At 40.4% G+C, this 21,935-nt stretch overlaps 1 protein-coding gene across 1 annotated transcript in view; it reads left to right on the top strand.

Moving 5' to 3' along the window:
• The window catches only part of DNAJC13 (DnaJ heat shock protein family (Hsp40) member C13), a 701,712-nt gene that overhangs the window by 70,098 nt on the left and 609,679 nt on the right, over positions 1–21,935 (top strand). The window contains 1 exon segment of the mRNA XM_029587070.1: positions 14,373–14,448. Coding sequence (XP_029442930.1) covers positions 14,373–14,448 — 76 coding nt within the window.

The following is a 21,935-nucleotide window of genomic DNA, read 5'->3' as shown; positions in this document are numbered from 1 at the left end:
TCTCCAACTTTATTTAACATTTACCTGCTCCCCCTTTGTCACTTATTATGTAAGCTGAATCTAACCCATTACCTATACGCGGACGATGTCCAAATACTTATTCCAATTACCAAATCTCTGCAAGAAACTCTTCATTTTTGGAATTCATGTTTTACTTCCATTTCCAATCTCCTTACGGACCTTTGTTTAATTCTTAATACTAATAAAACTGAATTCCTCCTCATTACCCATGATGGCAACTACCAACTCTCTAACTCTCACCCAATTCCACCACCTTCATTTTCTCCCATGGTCAGAAATTTAGGAGTCATCATGGACAACCAACTCAATTTCAAAAGCTTCATCAGCAATACAGTGAAGGATTGCTTCTTCAAACTTCAAGTTTTAAAACGACTCAGACCCCTACTTCACCCCCGTGATTTCAGATCAGTTCTGCAAGCGATCATATTTTCTAAGATTGACTATTGCAATGCCCTTTTAATTGGTCTCCCAGCGATTTCCCTTAGACCTCTACAAATGCTACAGAATGCCACAGCTAGGATTCTGACAAAATAAAAAAAAAGGGACCACATCACTCCAATTCTAAAGAAACTCCACTGGCTCCCAATTAAATATAGAATTCTCTATAAAACTTGTTCTATCATTCACAAATCTATATATAAATCCTCCCCTCTTGACCTCAGGATTCCTTTACAACTATATTCTTCCTCCCGCCCGTTGAGAGCTGCCCAAAAAGGCTCTCTAAAAACGCCTCCAATTAAATCATTTTCAAATAAAAGAGCCTTCTCTACAGTCGGCCCGAATCATTGGAACTCTCTCCCTTCAGAACTTAGACTTGAACAATGTCCAATTACTTTCAAAAAAAGACTCAAGATCTTCTCCCTAGCCTACGCCTAATTCGATCTTAATCCTTCCTACCCACTAGATGCAAATTATCATGTTTTTCATTGCCAAACAACCACAGATAATATCTCATATTGCTCTATTCTCATATAATCGCTTGTTACATGTTTTACTACCAACCTTTACTGTTTCTGTTATTTAAAGGTTCTATGTCATTATGAGTTTAAATGTATAATATCCAAGTTCTGTATTTCCTGTTCTCTGTAAGACTCAAGTCAGTCATTTCAATAGTTATATGTAAACCGAAGTGCTTAGTGATTTTGTCTCTAGAACCTCTGTATATAAAAAAATGTTAAATAAATAAATAAATAATAATTCAAAGATGTAAGAAAAGGAGCTGAAATATATTAGTTTTCAATGCTTAGGGTGCAGCATAAAGAGCAGCTGAATGTTCCATGTCTGAAAGGCTGTATGATGATGAACCTAGCCTCCTCCTAACACCTGTAATAATTGAATAACAAGCCTTATTTTTAACTGCTATGGCTAAAAGGCCCTAGCCTTACTTCCATGTTCATAAAATGTTAAATTTTATGACATTTACTGTGTGTCAGTCTTATCAATTTTCAAGACTTTAATTTACACCTAGCTTTTTCCAGTGTTTGTAATGTTTTAGTAGAATAAACCTGTCTGTGTTTGATTTCCAATTCTTTAATTTTAGCCAAACAGGTCTCATTATTGACTTTGTGTTCCTTCTGGAGATAACTCACATAAACTATAACCTTCTCTCTAAGATTATAGCTTTGAATGTCTCCCAATATAGTGCTGGACTATAATTAGACTCAGGATTATGTAAATTGAATTCCGAGACAACATGTTTCATTATTTTTATTTTGTAAAATTTGCTACCCACCTTTCCTACATTCAGGGCAGGGCATAATGAAACATACATAGTAAGTAACAAAAATCAACATTACAAAGAAAATTTGTGACTTGGATTGGCAGCAGTACTTCTGCTTCAACAAAAAGTAAAAGCTCACTAACTGCAAGCAATTGAAGCATCAGTGGCATTTTACCTCTCAGCAACCCTAAGCTTGAGAGTTCCCTCTTGTGTGGCTGTTTGTCTTGTTCACAGAGAAAGTGAAATTGCTTACCTTTAATGGGTGTTCTGTGTGGACAGTAGAACAAATCAACCACACAGTCTCATTTTCTTCCATGTACAGCTGAATCTTAACTTATGAAAAAACTGAAAAGACTTGTTTGGTGATAGCAACCTGTGAAAACCCTGTGTGTGCTCAGAATAAAAGTTTTCCATTTTATCTTGAAAGTGATCCATTCCGGCACTGTTGTGTGGCTGGTTTGTTCTGCTCTCCATGGAGATCATCCATTATGGCAAGCAGTTTTGCTATATTAAGTATTGAAGCAAACACATTCTTAAATTTGTTTTTGGAAGTATTTTAAGTGAATCCTTAAAAAGGAAGAGTACTTCAAATCCCCTTTTGCTTTCTGGTTTGTGACAGTACGTTTTGTGTTCCAGAGTATAATGTGAGATTAACTTCTGTAAAAGTTTATACAATATGAATGGTTTGTACAGAATTGCATGGGATGTAGCTGGTTCCATTAATTAAATTCTTTCTACTAGCTGTGCTGGGCAATTTTCTTTGGGAACTGTGTTCAGTTATTGCATATTTTTTCCCCTTCCTGCAGGTAGTATAGTTTTTCTTGCCAAATACACTGTACAGGTGAACAAAGGGAAGGAATGACTGTAAAACCAGAAAACTGGCTTGGAAATAAATTAACCAGAATAGAGAAGAAAACTTCATTTATTTTTAATCTTTATCCAAAGCATACAAAAAACTTGGACTGCCATAGAAAGTTTGAATTGCTGTAGCAGTACTCTTTGCTCTATCTAATTTCATTGTAAGAACTAATTCAAGCTTTGTAGTATATTAATACAGAGTTCTCTTCTGACATTATAATAAATGATGGCCTTGTTGAATTTCATTTACGATCCAAATAAAAAAATAACCTCCCAGCCCAATTGCAGCTGTGGGAGGACCTGGCTGTAAACATCTCCACCGAGGAGCTTTTAGTTTCCCTTTTTCTTAGAATAAAAAGAAATGATATGCAACATTTCCATTATATTTATTAGAGACAAAATTCTACATGGCTATGGCACAGTTGCTCTATTCATCTGATCTGGCCCTTAGCCCCTGGGATTCATCTTTAATATCTTTCAGTAACAGGGCATGTAACCAATCAATGCTTCATTTCCTGATGACAAGCATTCTTACATCACATCATTATTCTTATTAACACATAATTGGTCCAATCACAGACCTAATTTAGGGTCTGCTGCCAGTCATTTTTTGTCCCATTGTAACCAAGTCCAAATACTGAAACACCCATTTTCATATACACTAGGTGTCATCAATTGTATCATGCTAGGTGTCAGTTGCAAAGTCTGATGCAACATTGCACAATCCATCCTTCAAGCCAGCACATAGCCCACCCCATATTTTGATTACAATGTGCCCCAAACAAAATAACAGTACATTCCCTTCTTCAGATAACAGCAACTCAGAACACAACATGCTTGCTAAGCTCTACAAAATCTTAAATGTTTTTTTTTTTTATCTAATGTGCTCATCATATATATAGCCAATCCGTCAAATATAGAGACCTTTAAGAACCCAGAAAAAGGTATTTTTGTTTGCTCAAATTCCACAGACTCTAATAAGTAAATATGGATAGTGCCTGTAAAACAAAGGATGTGACCTCAATTCCCTCAATCTGAGCATTTTCCCATTGACAGGATTTATTGGATTGTGATCTCAATTCCTAATACAACCCTCAGAAATTGGAGAGAAAAATGTCTCCAAGTGGAGCTCTATAAAGCTAATTTTAGATCTTTATAAAGCTAATCAAGAGGGATTAGTTTTATAGAGATCGAAGATTTGAACCCATTCGTTCTTGCAAGTTTATAGCCAAATTACAGGTAAGGTGTAATACAGTTTTAGATGAGGTCCATAATCAGTAGGGTGGTTATTGGACAAGTTAGCCGGATAACTTGTCCTGTATATTCAGCGGAATAAATATCCCACTGAATATACTTGCTTAAAGTATCCATAATATATCGGGCTTGGTAGTGTGTCCATCAGTGCTTGCGCATGTTCTCCAGCCTGCCATTGATGGCGCTATAATATATCGGGCTTGGGGCGCAGGCGGCTCAAACATGCTGCATCACCAGGTACAAGAGGTACTCCTGGGGGAATTCTGCAGTGGCCATCACAGGATAGGCTGAAAATAGCTGAGGAGACTCTGGCATGCCGCAAACGGAGCGCATCCTGCAGCACCCGCTCCGTTCGCGGCGAAGATGAAGGCCTGGTGCGCTGTTCTCTGTGAAAAAGGAAGGCCCCCGTGTGCCGCGATCGGCGCGCCTGGGCCTTCATCTTCACCGCGAACGGAGCGTGTGCTGCGGGACGCGGTCCGTTCATGGCATGCCGGGGGCTCTGCTGCTATTTTCTGCTCAAGGTGAAAATGGAAGGCCCCTGTGTGCCACGAACTGCGCGCTGGGCCTTCATCTTCGCTGCGAATGGCGCGGGTCCTGCGGCATGCCGATGAGAGAGAATGTGTGTCGTCACCCCCCCTCTCACACACATTCTCTCTCACCGGCATCCCCCCGATGCCGGTGAGAGAGAATGTGTGTGAGAGGGGGGGTGACGACGAGCATGGTTGGTAAGGGGGGTGGGGGAGGGTGTGACAGAGCATGGGAGGTAAGAGAGGGTGGGTGGGGGGATGCTTGAGTGGGTTTCAGAGAGAGAGGGAGCCTATATGAGGGGGATGCCGGTGAGAGAGAGTGTGTGTACGAGAAAGGAGAGGGGGTGTGGGGGAGTGCGAGAGACAGCTTGGTTGGTAAGAGGGGGAGTGCGGGGGATGCTTGTGTGTGTTTCAGAGAGGGAGCCTATATGAGGGAATGTGTGTGTATGCGCGAGAGAGTGAGGGAGCCTGTATGAGGGTGTGTGTATGTGGAAGGGACACACTTACAGTGAATTTCTAGGGAAATTCTGCTCAAAATATTTAAAATTCTGCAACTTTAAGTAATAACTTTTTTCTTTAATAATTTAAACTGTAATTACTTAAAGATTGTCATGTAAGTTGTTATTTTGTCCAATATAAAGTTTGCATAATTTTCAGGTTTTTTTGCGCAGAATTTTCAGTTCTTGTGTGCAAAATTTTAAATTTTTTTCCGCAGAATTCCCCCAGGAGTAAAGAGGAATGCGAAGCTAATGCCAATAGCCCTGACTTTAGCAAATGTGCCTCCACGTCCCTTGCCCTGGGTGAAAACAATTTTGTTTTTCCTTCTCAGATAATGCTTCCATACAAGAGCATATGTGCCAATAAAAAGGCTCGCCGCCCGGGTGTAGAATGGGTACAGTTGCTAGTATTCATATAACTGGATAACTTAAACCAAATCCAAAATAGAAAAGGATGATCAAAAGTATATAAAGTACATAAAATTCTTAAGATTAACACGTTTTATAGGCCACTTGAAAACGTGATTTAGCAGTGCACTTGTAATTTGTTTTACACGGTCCCCTGATATGGAACGGTATTTCGAATGATTGGTCGGGAGAGACCTTGAACTGGGAAAAAATAGTTTCGTAATTAAATTCAGAATGGCACAGATTTCAAATGCACTGTTAAATACCATGTCTTCAAGTTGCCAAGAAAACATATGTTAATCTTTTAAGAATTTTGTGGACTTTATATACTTTTGATCATACTTTTCTATTTTGATTTGGTTTTCCTTTGATTGGCTTAGTCCTCCACCTCTTTTGCATGCCAGATAATTTAAAAACATAAATGGCTATATTCGAATATATACGGTTAAGTAGCACATTATCCGGCCACATAAGGCCGCATAACTTTAGACCTGCTCTGAAGCAGGTCTAAATTTAACCAGCTAACCTAGCCGGATATACCAGATATTCAGCTAGGTTAGCCAGATATCTCAGCCCCTCCCTGGAATATCCTCAAAACGCCCCCTTTTTTTTATCCGGTTGTATTCTAGCCGGGTAACTAGTTACTCAGCTAGATTTTAGCCGGTTAAGGGCTGAATATAACTAGGTAAGCCATTTAGGTGGATAACTATTAGGTTATCCGTCTAAATGGCTTTTGAATATGGTCCTTGATACGTTTTTGTTCTATTCTGTTTATTTTGTAAAGAAAGTATATTAATTTCTAAATTGTCTTTTATTTTTAAATTGTTTGGTAATTTTTTCCTCAGAAGTTACCAGTTGTTGGTGATGCCTTTTCCCTGCATTATTTTTCTGTCCCTTTTTCCTTTTCTGTCCCTTTTTCCTTTTCTTTGTACAGTGAATTACACACAGGTATAAATGAATACACATAACCGTATAGAATATGGTACAGCACATCAGTGGAGGCAAAGAAATAATTTATTGCTGATTTCAGTCCTATACCAAAGCCTTATTGAAAATCTCTTGTATTGTAACAGTAGCAATACATTTTGTTCATTTGTCACACCAATGTGCCAATCCATTTCCTACATTGTTTGTAGACTAAGCTTGAATTAAGATTTCCTGACTTATCTCCCCTAATTTCTTGCAGATCCTGAAGCTGATGTAATAAGCTGAATGTTGAAACTGTGTGCTGAAATTCAGTACACAGCTTAACACTCGCACAATTTTTTTTAACTCCTGGTGCAGAAAGCTAATAGTATGTTAAAGCATCGGAAGTTTAAAAACGTTCAGAAACCCAAAAATGTTTGTAAAGAAAATGCTGTGTGTGCTTAAAAGGTTAATTTATGCACATAAATCATGTTTTGGTCCCATAAAATGATTTATGCATACAAAAAAATGTTTACAATACAGCATTTGTTAGGTGCAGAAATCATATTTTGTGCTGAAAACGTGTTTTCTGCACATAAAATCCCAACTACAGGTCCCAGAATTTGTAGTTGGGATTTTATGTGCATTTTCTATCTTCTGCCCATTAGCGCTGGAAAATTAATTCCCCCTTGGAATAGAAATTGTTTCCAGCGCTAAGAAAACAAGGTAAGCCAGTGCATCTCTCTGCATTGGGAGGAAGAGGAGCGGTACACACAATGGAGCAACCACAATATATCGAAATGTAGTGCAAAGATGCATAAGGATCCTTAAGCTTCAAATGAAGATTTAGTCACTAAAAGTTGCCAAGCAACGCAGTTGTTTAATGGCTAGATGTATAAAGGTGAAATCCAAGTAGGTCCCCATGTCATATTGTATCATGTGGATTTCCAGGCTCTGACTTCTTTAAGTTTTCAGGTTCCCAGTACTACTTTTTGAATTCCTTATTCAACATCTATGAGACCTTGGGGATTACTAGCAGTAATTTGAGCTGTCTCGGCTTCTGCACGTGACTTGGAGATGCCAAACCATGTCAATGTTTAATTACTAGTTTTGGGCTCTTGTCCCTCCTGACGCAACTGGAGGGGCGAAACACGGTCTGTGTTGGGGGACTTACTTGTATCTCACCTTTATACATCTACCCATTAAACAATTGCGTCACTTGGCACCTTTTATAGAGACTGAATTTTCATTTGAATTTTAAGGATCCTTATGCATCTTTGCACTACACTTAAATTTGAGGTTATAGCTAATGCCGTCATTAGCATGCAATTTTCATGAGTTTGCTAACCTGTATGCACATTGCATGTTTTTTTTGTGCGCAACACTCCATGCTGTATTGGCAGTAAAGTGTGTGTACAAAAAGTTTTCACAACTGCATGTTAAACTGTACTGTCTGCTTATTACATCTGTACCCCTCCCCCCCACCTGTTTGCTGATAGATGTTAGGTTGCTTTACATTCAGTAGCAGTTGCAGAAGTTACTTTTCCAGTTAATACATTTTGCTTTCTGTAAGAAGAATGAACAAGAAGGAAGCCAGCAATATCATGTTACTTACTGCAAAACAGTTGAGCAACTTTCTTTGTCAGTATAAAACACAGGGCCTAGGTTACTGCTGTTGATAGCTTGCTTTGGATGACCATTTGTGTTTAAATGTAATGAATATGATGCAATAGGAATAAAATGAAATTATTCACATGGCAATGTTTTAAAAAGTGTATTTTACTTTCTTTACACACAATGTAAGACTTGTTGAAAGGTTATGGAAGACTGTTGTAACACCAAGCATTCATTAAGAAGACTTTGATTTATGGTGTTCATGATTATAGCTGAGTACAATTAAACCAGTGAATCCTAATCAAAATACATAGAGGCAATACTACAAGAGTTTTTTAATATTTTATATGCTGATTGTAGCCAGTTTGAAATGGAATGCTACTTTTCTCCCCAGTGTTTCCTCTGTGTTGCTTCTTTTAGGAAATCTGGTTTCATTTCCTGAAACCAGTCTTTGCTCTATTGCAAGAAAAACTCTTATTCCCCATGGCGTTGTTAATAATCGACTCTTTCCGTGTATAATGGTTGAGTAGTTCCCTGTATTGCCAACCATACTCCTTGATATCCTAATTAATGTGATCTAGTCATGGCTTTCTAACACATTGTAGTGCATTCTGCAGGATGAAAAGTTCCAGATTTCATTAAAATGATATGAAATTTGCTTGCCAAATACTTCTTTGCTCTATAGACTCATTCCTTTTTCCGTCAACAAGCAGACTGAATTAGCCATTTTCCCATAGATAAGCAGGCTGAATTAGCCATGCTGTCTGGGATGTCCTCTGGGCAGACCTGGGCGAAGCTTTTTTTTTTTTTTTTTTAAAGATTACAGAGCTTTGACTTTGTGTGCCTGCGTGGCTCTTCCCTCGTGATCACCAATTCTCCTCAGTCTTTTTATCTTGCATGCTGCACACAGATTTCTTCTCTTATTCTCCTTGGTATTTTTTTCACTCAGGTGAATCCCCAAAGCCTCCAGGATTCAAATACTGCCAATGCGACAAAGTTATGTCATCATAGATGGACATAACTACTGCTCATCTGCCTAGGCCTGAAGCAATATCAGTCCACCTGCAGGGACCGCAGTAGGATGTTGTCCAGACCCCAGAGACAACGGGCTCAGAAGATCACCAAATTGAGAGAGGAAGAGGCAGGTTTATATGCCCTTGCATCAAAATGCCTCTCTTCTGTCATCCCTGGGGCCGAAGATGGATCTTGCTGAGCAGGCAAGGAGAGCCTCCTTTCTTGGCCCACCTGGCAGCAGTGGGACATGCTTCCACGGCGCTCGAACTCCCCCACACCTCAAACATCAAGCATAAGAACATAAGATATGCCATACTGGGTCAGACCAAGGGTCCAACAGTGACCAATCCAAGTCACAAGTACCTGGCAAGAACCCAAACATTAAATAAATCTCAAGCTACTATTGCTTATTAATTTGTTTATGGATTTTTCTTCTAGGAACTTATCCAAACCCAGTTATCCTAACTGCTGTAACAACATCCTCTGGCAATGAATTCCAGAGGTTAACTATGCGCTGACAAAGAATTCTCTTCGGTTTGTTTTAAATGAGCTACTTGCTAACTTCATGGAGTGCCACCTGGTCCTATTATCTGAGAGAGTAAATAACAGATTCACATTAATCTGTTCAAGTCCTTTCATGATTTTGTAGACCTCTATCATATTCCCCCCCCCCCCCCCCCCCCCCATTTGCCTCTCCTTCAAACTGAACAGCCTTAACTTGCTTAACCTTTCCTAACAGGACAGCTGTTCCATGCCCCTTATTTTGGTTGCCCTTCTCTGCATATTCTCTAGTGCAGCTATATCTTTTTTTGAGATGCAGCGACCAGAATTGCACACAGTATTCAAGATGCGTTCTCACCATGGAGCAATACAGAGGCATTATGTCATACTTCGTTTTATTTGCCATTCCCTTCCTATTAATTCCTAACATTGTTTGCTTTTTTATTTATTTATTTATTTAAAACATTTCTATACCGGCCTTCATGAATGGGATTCATATCAGGCCGGTTTACATGGAACAGGGGAAACCAGAAGTAAAAATAAAACCAAGTAAACATAAATAAGAAAGGTCGAAAAATCAAAGTTACAATAAACAGGGGTATTGAACTTGGGAGCTAGTGTAGCTAGGAATAAGTGAAGTAGGAGTAAGAGCGATAGAGATTAACTAGGTAATTATCAACTAATATGTTATGAAATTAATAGATATTAAGTTCCTTGATCTGGGTATGACGAGTTAATTTGTGTTAGGGGAAGGCTTGGAGGAATAGCCACGTCTTAAGTTTCCTTCGGAAGGTGTGGAGGCATGGTTCCAGTCTTAGATCAGTCGGTAGTTTGTTCCAGAGGACTGGTCCTGCTGTAGAGAAGGAACGTTCTTTGGTGGTTGTTAGCCGGGTGGATTTGGTAGGTGGGACTTGCAGCATTCCTTTATATGCCTCTCTGATGGGCCTGTCTGAGGCATGGAGTTTGAGTGGAACCTGTAGGTCTAGGGTGAGTTGTTTGTGAATGGTTTTGTGTATTATGGTGAGTGCTTTATGTTGAATTCTGTATTTTATTGGCAGCCAGTGTAGGTTACGGAGGATAGGGGTAATGTGGGCGCTTCGGTTAGTGTTAGTTAAGATTCTGGCTGCTACGTTCTGGAGCATTTGTAGCGGTTTTGTTGCCGAGATGGGGAGCCCCAGGAGCAATGCATTGCAGTAGTCCGTCTTTGAAAATAGTGTAGATTGGAGGACAGTTCTGAAGTCCTGGAAGTGGAGGAGAAGTTTAATTCTTTTCAACACTTGAAGCTTGTAGAAGCATTCTTTGGTGATATTATTGATTGATTTTTTGATCGTGTCAGCTCACTGAGCCAAATATTTCAATGTATTATCCACTATGACGCCTAGATCTCTTTCCTGGGTGGTAACTCCTAGATAGAACCTATCATTGTGTAACTACAGCAAGGATTATTTTTCCCTATATGCATCACTTTGCACTTTTCCACATTAAATTTCATACACCTTTGGAAGCCCAATCTTCCAGTCTCGCAAGGTCCTCTTGCAATTTATCACAATCCGCTTGAGATTTAACTACTAGGGATGTGCAGAGGAACCGCATACGTTACATTCGGTATTCGTCGGGGGGGGGGGGCCCCCCTGATCCATTCATGCATTTCATTCTTAACTACAACCCCCCACCCTCCTGACCCTCCCCTCCCCCCCCAAGACTTGCCAAAACTCCCTGGTGGTCCAGCGGGGGTCCGGGAGCCATCTACTGCACTCACGCCGTCGGCTGCCGGTATCAAAATGGCGCCGATAGCCTTTGCCCCTTACTATGTCACAGGGGCTACCGGTGCCATTGGTCGGCTCCTGTCACATGGTAGGAGCAATGGACGGCCAGTGCCATCTTGTGTTACATTTTTTTTACCCTGAACAGTTAATATCCTTCCTTAATGCCAGGAGGGTAGTAATTACCTCCAATAAGTGACCTTAGTGAGAAGATCATATATAAATGAATGCCTTATCTCATGTTAAGCCTTTTTCATGTGTTATTTCCTTTTGACTCCCTTTAAATTACCTGCCTTCCTCTCATATATTTCCTTAAGGGGGAGTGCAATAATGCTTGATTGTGAAGTTTTATAATTTACTTATTTGAATATGTGGTTGTGCCTTATTGCATTTCTGTGTTTTCTGTAAGTGAGAAGTATCTTGCTGTAATGATTAAAATGATAAAAATAAAATTAAAAAAAATATATATATATAGTCTATGCGTGTAGCAGTGGAGTGTACCCTAGTGAGGCGAGTATTATCTTTTATATTTGGATTCAGTCTCCAGATAGCCACATCCCTAAATGCTTATAGAGAAGTGGTATCCCTTTCCTGGAAGACAGAATAGTGGAGGATTTAGCCGGATATCGATCAAGGCTGGGATCAAGTATGCAGTTTGTCACCCCCAGAAAAATTGGTGCATTATCCAATTCCAATATTGTATGCATTAAAGTAGAAAAGAAAACATGTTCATAGGAGTTGGGACCATAAACTCTTTACCCATTAGCACTCCAAGCAATAGTATATAGTGACCTCCCCCCCCCCCCCCCCCCCCCCCCCCCCCCAAATCTTCAAGTTCTCTGTGTAATTTTAAATCTGTTTTTATGCAGAAGAATTGCAACCCCATAGTTCTTGGAGGATTCAGAAACAGCAAAAACTTGCCCCACCCACTTACGACTCAATTTAAGATGTTCCTTTCATTTATGTGTTTCTTGCTGGCAAATTACATCACCCTGAAGCCGATTAAGATGCGAAAGAATTTTTCTCGCTTAACAGGAGTTTTTAAACCCATGTGATTATTAGATATGAGTTATTACAGTAGAGTATCAAAAGGCAAAATTTGAACATTAGGGGGACTACCTGTCCCATGCCAAGCAGGTCTTACTCTAGAAGGGGGGGGGGGGGGGTATGGCAGAACTGTGGCTGATTCAGTTGCCTGTCTATTCAGGAGATCTGCAAGCTGCGATGTGGACTTTCTGTTCACACATTTACTTCCCATTATTGTTTGAAACTGACTCTCAACATGCCAGTATGTTTGCTCAGTCTGCCCTCCAGAATTTCTTTTCCAACCCTGCTTAGAGCCAATTTTTATTATTTAGGGTTATTTTCTATATAAAAAAAACAGGTCAGGTCTTGGGATATGGGTTGATTCATGCTTCGTTTTGCCATCAGATAAAATCTGTAATTAAGGCAGGATTTTTCAAATTATACATTCTTCATTGTTTGAAACCCCTGCTGGAGCTAAATGACTTTAGGATAGTGGTCCAAGCCTCTCTTAACAGCTTTTGGACCATTGCAACATGCTGTATGTCGGGATGCCTGTGAATAAGCTGAGGGTGTTGCAGATTCTGCAAATCAACTACTCACTTGATGTCTGGGAAGAATAGACATGATCATATTACTCCGGCCATGTGTTACATTGTGTTATTTATACAATTTGGTATAATTTTAGCAAGATTGCATATATAATGCTTATTACATTTTTGCAAGATTGTATATAGTGCTTACTGCTAGTTCATGAACCTTCGCTCGTTCACCACAATGTTCTGTTCATTTGTTAATTTTTCCTGTCCTTTTTTTTTCACCCCCTTTCCACAAAGCACTTTGTTTCTTCGCTGCTCCCTCTCCCCCTCCCTTGTTTTATGGTATTTCTCTTCAGTTTTTATGTAAACCGATATGATGTACCCTCGAATATCGGTATAGAAAAGCTAATAAATAAATACTCTAGCCCTGATGGAACTACACCAGTTGGCTATGCACCATTGAATCATCTTTAAAATTGCAATGATGGTGCACAAATTATTGAAGTTGGATTTGCTTCCTTGGGCAAATGCCATGCTGAGTGTCTATTACCAGCCACAAACACTTACAGACCGATGCAATAAAGTGTGCCCAGCCTAGCACACAGCTTAATGAGCAGTTAAGCATCCATTTTGGACACTAGTCCATAACCAATCCCCAGTGCAATAAGGGGATCAGCGCGACCAAAAAGTACATCCAAAGGCGTAGCTAATAGCGCTCATCACATGTAGATGAGACTATTAGTTATTACCTCGCATTATAAAAATCCCAATGTGCCTGATGTGTACTTTTTAACCTGTAAAATTTTACACATGCCTGGAGCAGGCATAAAGTCTTCCTGTACATCAAGGACTCAACTTAAAACCAAAAAAATCTGTTGCGGGCTGTCTATATTGTGCACATGTATTGTGCCATTAAATAGCTGCTACTGGAAAAAATGGATGCTTGTAAACTGAGCGTCCATTTTCCTAACCCGCGCACATTCCACGTCTCCTGGGTGCCCCATACCATGGATGCACTAGGGGCACACAATTTAACTCTATCGTGTCCTTTTTAGCGTGGTAGCTCATTTGCTTATTGCACTGGATGCCCAGGAGAGATGATTGTGCATGCATTAAAAAAAAAAAAAAAAAGTGCTCCCAGTTTGGACGCACATTTTTAGTGCATCCATATTGCATCAGCCTGTTAGGTTGTCTGAGAGGCCTCCTTGACAGTCCTTCAGTAAGACAGGCCTGGTTGCCGAAACCTGAGAGACTGCCATTTTGCTGGCAGTCCCCTCAACATTTGGCACTCCCTTCCAGAGGCACTACATTTGACAGAGGATTCAAAGGGTTTTAAATCAATGTTAAAAATTCATCTTTTCAAACAAGTCTTCAAATAAGTACTGTAGCGGAGATTCATATAAAGGTTTATCTGCCTTAGGATCATTAATTTTTGTCTTGATTCTGTTACCTGAAATTTTGTTTTAATTATGTATGTCAGATGTAAATCGTTTTAGGTATCTGTAAGCAATTAATAAATAAATAAAACATTGGTTATCCACTGTTCTTTTTGTTGAAAGAGAACACTTAAGGCATTTTCACTTGTTTGTCTACAGAGAAAACTAAGTTGTATTTTTTTCTCATATAGCAACTTAAGAGGATTGACTTAAAATTCTCAAGAAAATGAGTTAGTGAGTTTGTTTTTAATTTAATAAACTGAACGTTTACCTTCGCTTTTTCTTCTCTAGGTACAAGCGAATTTTTTCTGTAGGAACCCATGCCATAACTACATATAATCCTAACACACTGGAAATTACAAATCAGGTAATATCAGATCTTGGATAGTTTTGATGAATTTCATATAGTATTCAGTCAGCATTGTCATAAACAGAAACAAATGGGTTATTTGGTTAGAAATCTTTGGATTAATTTATACTTAGTATTATTGAATCTTTTATTTATTTATTTTTATTTTTATATACCGAATTTCTTGCATAAAATGCAAATCAAACCGGTTTACAATGAAACAGAATAAGCAGGAAATATGATTCCTTAGTCTAATACATTGAACATCTATAACGAAAAAACAATTGTTAACAAAGGAAAAAGCTAAACAACCTTAGTAAAGGTTAATTAACAAAGAAAACATAAATAAAATTATTTTACAGGAATCACAAAGGTTAGCACAAAGGGGAGCACAAAGGGGAAAGCCCTTCGGCGTGAGACGCCTGGTGGACCGGCGTCGTTTACCGGCTCTCACGCTGAACGTGGTGATGTCATAGGGGGCGGATCCCATTCTCCCTGAGCTCTCTCAATCTTATTACTTATTAAGGTTAATATACTGCATTTCTAATATAATCAAAGTGGTTCATAATACAATATCCATAGCATACAATAAATATAAAAAAATAAAATATAGTAATACGACTATAGTAAAAACATACATACATTTATACAGTAAAATCTCTGCTTCTAAAAAGAGAAAAAACAGCACAAGTTTGAATTTGTCTGCCATTCCACTCACAAGAGCATATCCTGAGCACTAGTTGTCATCTGAAAAGGTGTGCTTGAATAATTGTATTAACATTCTTTCTAAAGTTAAGAAAATTTGTCTCCAAGCAAATCTCCACTGGCAGTGCATTCCATAATAATGGTGCTTAGTAAGACAAGGCCATCAATCTTGTAGGTTATGCCTAATCTCTGAGGCTGAAGGCACTCTCAATAGCTTTTGAGCACTGGAACCTAAGAGTTCCAGAAGGGGGGGTTTAAGGAACCACAAGATTAGCCAGATGAATGGGCACACCCCAATGTAAAGCAAAGACATTTCAACATAATTTATGGCAAAATGGTAACAATGGAGTTTTGCAGGAATGAAGATACATGATCAAACTGTACAAACCAAAATTAACTTTGCCTCTGTATTTTGAATAAGCTGCAAATGAGCCATTGTCCCCAGTAATAACCCCAAATCAGAACATTCCCATAATCTAGATAGAACGAGGGACTGAGGTAAAACTCTCATTTGGCTCCACAAAAGATTTGTCATCTAATATAACATAAATAATAGAAAAAAGAGTGGACAAGTACAGAGATATGGTCAGTTATAGTTAATTTGGCATCAATTTTGATACTTAAGGCCTTTACAGCCTCCTTACGAGGAATGACTATACCAACCATAATAGTGCTATGGCTCTATTGGTCAATCCTATGATTTATCCAAAGAGTCTCCAATTTTGTTGGATTTTTTTTGTTTTGTCTTTATTAGATAAAAGGCAATTTGCGCCAAACAGTAATTAAACTACCCCCATTTCCTTTTGTGACCCATTACAACTAAACTACAATCTGAATATCATCTGGAAAAAAGTAGCTACTATATTCCAGGCTTTAAATAAAATTAACCTATGTAGCTGGATACAAGTTAAAGAAGAGGGGCGAAAGTCCGGAACCATGAGGGACCCTGCATATTAATGGTCTTGATTTAGACCAGTGGTTCCCAAACCTATCCTGAAGGACCCCAGCCAGTCAGCTTTTCTGGATATCCACAATGTATATGCATGAGGGAGATTTACATGCACTGCTTCCATTGCATACAAATTTCTTATACTTATTTATTAGGGATATCCTGAAAACTTGACTGACTGGGGGTCCTCCACAACATGTTTGGGAGCCACTGCTTTATATAGCTCTGTACCCCACTTGACTTGAAAGGACCATTCTGTAAGAAAAGACATAAGCCAAGATAGTGCTACTCCTTTAATTCCTTTTCAGTCTTACATCACTGTGCTAATAAAAACAAGATATATGTAAAATTTATTATGACATTCATTTTCTCATCAGTTAATGAAGAATTTTTTTCTCCAGTTTCTCATGGTCTGCATCTCATATGAGTTGTTTGATCAACTTATGTGCAATGATTCCCTTAATGAAAATTTAAACATTTATCATAGTACTCAGCATAATATGTATTACAGAGTCCACTTTATCCATCGCCATCATCCTAAACCCTGCTGAGAGAGAGATCATCTTCTCAGTGGTGTATATCCTTCTTTCGAGATTGACTGAGATGCTATGTGCTCTATTCTGTCAGATTTTTTATCCTAGTAGCAGCATGTTTAGCAGAGGATACATGTCTTATTTTTATTCTTTTTTTTTTGTGATATTTTAATTTTCTAAAATGTATGTACTTGTTGTATTTTTCTGCTATTGTAATCCGCCTAGCATATCTTTTTGTTATAGACGGAATAGAAACTCTTTTTAAATAAATGTCAGTCCCCTGAACTTCCTTGCTAGGTTCTTGTTTGACACTATTTCTTACGCTGCAGATACTTCTTGTGTAGTTGGTATTACAAATTTAGCACAGAAAATAAACTCTGTGATTAATTTATATGCTAAAGAAAAAGGACCAGATCTGGGGTTTAACTGTGGCCACCTAAACCAAAATGCTAAAGAAAAAAGTCTGCGACTAAGCCTAAAACGATACAAACTGTTGCATTATCAGACATCCAATTAAAGATGGAAAGTAGGATATTCATAAAAGGTCATTTAATTAAACACTAAATATGAGTACATGTGTGGGGAACTATTTAAATCATTGTGCTAGGAATGTCTCCCTCTCATCCTGCACCCCCCCCCCCCCAAAAAAAAAATGGAGCAGTTCACACTGGAGGGGTATGATGGAGTTCCTCTTTTAAAAATAGTTTTCATCTGCCTTAAGGTACATCGTTTCTGCTCACTGAATATTGTGTCCTTGATAAACACCTGTGTAAGCTTGTAGAATTTAGATGTAAATGCCTTTATCCCAGGACAAGCAGGATGCTATTCCTCACATATGGGTGACGTCACTGAACGGAGCCCAGGCGGGAAAACTTTCTGTCAAAGTTTCTAGAAACTTTTGACTGGCCCAGTGAGGCCACTGAGCATGCCCAGCATGCTATGATATTCTCTGCCACAGGTGTCTCTCTTCAGTCTTCGTTTTTCCGCGCTGCGGTTAGCATTGCAGGTCCGGAGCCGTTGAGTGTTTCTCAACGTTTAACTCGACTTAATAGTCTTAAACTTGATATATTCTCTCTCAGAAAATCTCTCGGGGTCTTTCCTTACCGGCTGGTAAGTAACCCAGTCTCAAAATATCTGTTTCGGGGAGTAAAGAATTTTCTCCTCAGTCGAATTGACGGCCGTTGATCGTTACAAAAATGTCAACGGGTTTAAAAAAATGCCCTGTTTGTGCCAGAAAAATGTCGCTTACAGACCCACACACCAAATGTGTGGTGTGTCTGGGTGACAAACATGATGTACAAAATTGTCCACAATGTGCGGAGATGACGCCAAAAACCCGGAAAACCAGGCTCGAAAAAATGGAGCATTTATTCAGCCTGCAACTCATACCTTCTCCGTCACAGTCATCGAAGTCGTCTCCGGCTGGAGCGACTAAGCGCATAGTACTTAAAAAACCTCGCCCGGGACCGTCAGGGGATCATTCGTCCCCTTCATCGTCCTCAACGTCGACAAAATCGACAGAAAAATCAAAGTCAAAACATCGACACCGGCATCGAAGCCCCTCGTTGTCCGACCCTGCTTCCCAGGAAGCCTCGACAGCGAAGTGGGCTAAACATCAGGACACATCGGAGTTCTCAACGCCTCAGCCTACCTCGACTCCATTGCCGGCGCCAGATCCAACACAAGGTACGTCTCAGGAACTTGTGCTTCAGCCTACGCCACCGCCCTCAACCGCTCTGCTCCCAACGGTTGTGCGGCCGGAATTGTCAGATTTAATCCGACAAGCGATTTCACAGGCTCTGAAGGATCAACTTTCAGTACCAACTTCTCTGTCGATGCCGATGCTTACTACATCGATGCCGGCAAACTGGCCGATGCCGGTGGTAACACCGATGCCGGGGTCATTCTTGACTCCGGTACAGATTTCCATCGATGAACCTTTACCTGGACCATCGGGTGTTTCCACAAATTCAAGAAAAACCCCAAGAACTCCCTATCAAGAATCAGATGAAGAAGATTCTTGGGATGATCGAAGGTCAAATACTTCTTCGGAAGAGTTTGTCAGAACACTCACCTCCTCAATCAAGGAAAAGATCCCCACCAGAGGACTTATCCTTTTCCAGTTTTGTCCAAGACATGGCAGACACAATCCCTTTCAAACTTTCATCAGAAGAAGATTCAAGGCAACATACACTAGAGGTCCTGCAGTTCGTGGACCCACCAAAACAGGTTCTGGCAATCCCTATCCATGAGGTGCTTTTAGACCTACAACACCGAGTATGGGAGCACCCATGCACGGTTCCAGCAGTTAACAAACGTGTGGACACTACCTACCTAGTGCAGCAAGCACCAGGTTTTCAAAAAACACAGTTACCATATCAATCTGTGGTAGTGGAATCTGCCCAGAAAAAATCCAAGAGGGTACGTCCACACTCCTCAGCTCCTCCAGGGAAGGATCATCGCTTTCTAGACTCCCTTGGCAGAAAGGTGTACCAAGGTGCACTTCTATCTTCCAGAATCTCCGCCTATCAACTGTATATGACACAGTATCAAAGGGATCTCTGGAAGCAAATGGAAGAATTTACAAATTCTCTCCCAGAGCAATTCCAAGAATCTGCACAAGCCATCATTACCAAGGGCCTGGAAGCTGGGAAGCATGAGGTACGAGCTGCTTATGACAATTTTGACACTGCTTCAAGAACTGCAGCAGCTGGCATCACAGCACGAAGATGGGCCTGGTTGAAGGCATCCGATCTCAGACCTGAAGTTCAGGAAAAACTTGTTGATTTGCCATGTCTGGGAGATAACTTGTTTGGAGAAAAGGTACAGGATGCTGTCCAACAACTTAAAGATCACACAGAGACCTTAAGACAGCTGTCCCAAATACCACAAGAACCAACAACTCAGGGCCCTAGGCGTCTTCCTCGACGAGAACCTAGGCGACCATACTACAGACCAAGAAGGTACTACAATCAGCCTGCAAGGACTAGACCTTCTAGGCCTACTCAGCGCTCTCAATCCAGGCAACCCAGAACAGCCCATACTCAGCCTCCTCCACAGACTGGTCCAGCTACGGGTTTTTGAACAACAGTCCAGAGAACAGGCCCTCCTCCTAAACCCCAAACAACACATACCAGTGGGAGGAAGAATTTCACATTTCCACTCAAATTGGGAAAATATAACAGACCACTGGGTACTTTCCGTAGTAGCTCACGGCTACAAACTAAATTTTCTCTCAATTCCTCCAGAATTCCCACCAACTTCCTACCCACAACAAAATTCTCAAATAATTCACTTACAAATAGAATTATTCACCCTCCTGAGAACCAAGGCCATTCAACCAGTGCCCAGGTCACAGCAGGGCAGAGGATTCTACTCCAGATATTTCCTCATTCCAAAGAAAACCGGAGGCCTTCGTTCCATCCTCGACCTCAGAAATCTCAACAAATTTCTAAAGAAAGAAAAGTTCAGGATGGTTTCCCTAGGTACAATGCTCCCACTTCTTCAAGCAGGAGATTGGCTCTGTTCTCTGGATCTTCAAGATGCTTACGCCCATATACCAATATACCCTCCTCATCGCAAGTATCTGCGCTTCATGGTGGGCCTTCAACATTTCCAATACAGAGTGCTGCCATTCGGACTAGCTTCTGCTCCCAGAGTGTTCACCAAATGTCTGGCAATAATATCACACCTACACAAAGAAGGTGTACATGTTTTCCCATATCTGGACAATTGGCTCATCAGAAGCCAATCTCAACAAGGGGCAATACAGTCTCTCAACCGAACAATTGCTCTACTACACTCCATGGGATTTCTCATCAATTATCCAAAATCACATCTTACTCCAACCCATATGCTACAATTCATAGGAGCAGATTTGAACACCAACCTCTCGAAGGCTTTTCTACCAGAAGATCGAGCAAAACACTTTCCCTACTGGCATACTCGATTCACTCCAAGAAACAAGCAACAGCTCATCAGTTTCTAACATTACTAGGCCACATGGCATCCATAGTTCATGTCACTCCTATGGCACGATTAGCCATGAGATTAACCCAATGGACTTTAAGATCACAATGGATACAAGCCATTCAACCACTGCATTCTCCAATTCAAGTAACCCACCAACTACGTTCTTCTCTACTATGGTGGGTGAACAAGGACAATTTGTGCAAGGGCCTACCCTTTCAACAACCAGTCCCACAGATAACTATAACTACAGATGCATCCACCTTGGGTTGGGGAGCTCATATAGGGACTCTCCAAACACAAGGAACATGGACAAAGTTCGAAGCAACATTTCAAATCAATTTCCTGGAACTTCGAGCTATACGTTATGCTCTGCATGCCTTCAAGGACTGCCTTACAAACAAGACTGTGCTGATCCAAACAGACAACACAGTAGCCATGTGGTACATCAACAAACAAGGAGGGACAGGCTCGTACCTCCTTTGTCAAGAGGCAGCTCAGATATGGGGTTGGGCCTTGAACAACTCCATGTTTCTCAAGGCCACTTATCTGGCAGGCATTCACAATGTAGTGGCGGACAGACTCAGTCGTCAATTCCAACCACACGAATGGTCCCTGGATCCCACAGTAGTGACCAGGATATTTCAATGTTGGGGACAACCAACAGTAGACCTCTTTGCATCACATCTGAATCACAAAGTGGACAACTACTGTTTCCTATACAACCTGAACAACAGGCCAGCCAAGGATGCATTTGCTCGCCCTTGGACCTCAGGCCTACTCTACACGTATCCTCCAATACCGCTCATAACCAAAACTCTAGTGAAGCTACAACAGGACAAGGGGACTATGATACTCATAGCCCCATATTGGCCTCGACAAGTATGGTTTCCCACACTTCTAGACCTCTCAGTCGGGGATCCCATTCGCCTGGGAGTAGCTCCCACTCTCATAACTCAGGATCAGGGTCGGTTGCGCCATCCCAACCTCCAATCCCTATCCCTGACAGCTTGGATGTTGAAAGCTTGATCTTACAACCACTCAATCTTTCATCCAACATATCCCAAGTTCTTATAGCTTCACGTAAACCTTCCACAAGGAAGAACTATGCTTCCAAATGGAAGAGATTCATTTTGTGGTGCAAGCAAAACGACATCAATCCTTTCACTTGCCCTACAAAGTCTTTACTAGACTACTTGTACCATCTTTCAGAATCTGGTCTACAGACTTCATTTGTAAGAGTACATTTAAGTGCAATTTCAGCTTACCATAATCAGGTAGCAGATGCACCTATCTCTACACAACCTCTTGTCAGCAGGTTTATGAGAGGTTTAATTCACCTCAAACCA

Source organism: Rhinatrema bivittatum, chromosome 2 (genome assembly GCF_901001135.1).
Source record: "Rhinatrema bivittatum chromosome 2, aRhiBiv1.1, whole genome shotgun sequence".
NCBI classification, from domain to species: Eukaryota; Metazoa; Chordata; class Amphibia; order Gymnophiona; family Rhinatrematidae; genus Rhinatrema; species Rhinatrema bivittatum.
This window is presented reverse-complemented; position numbering and strand designations above follow the sequence as displayed.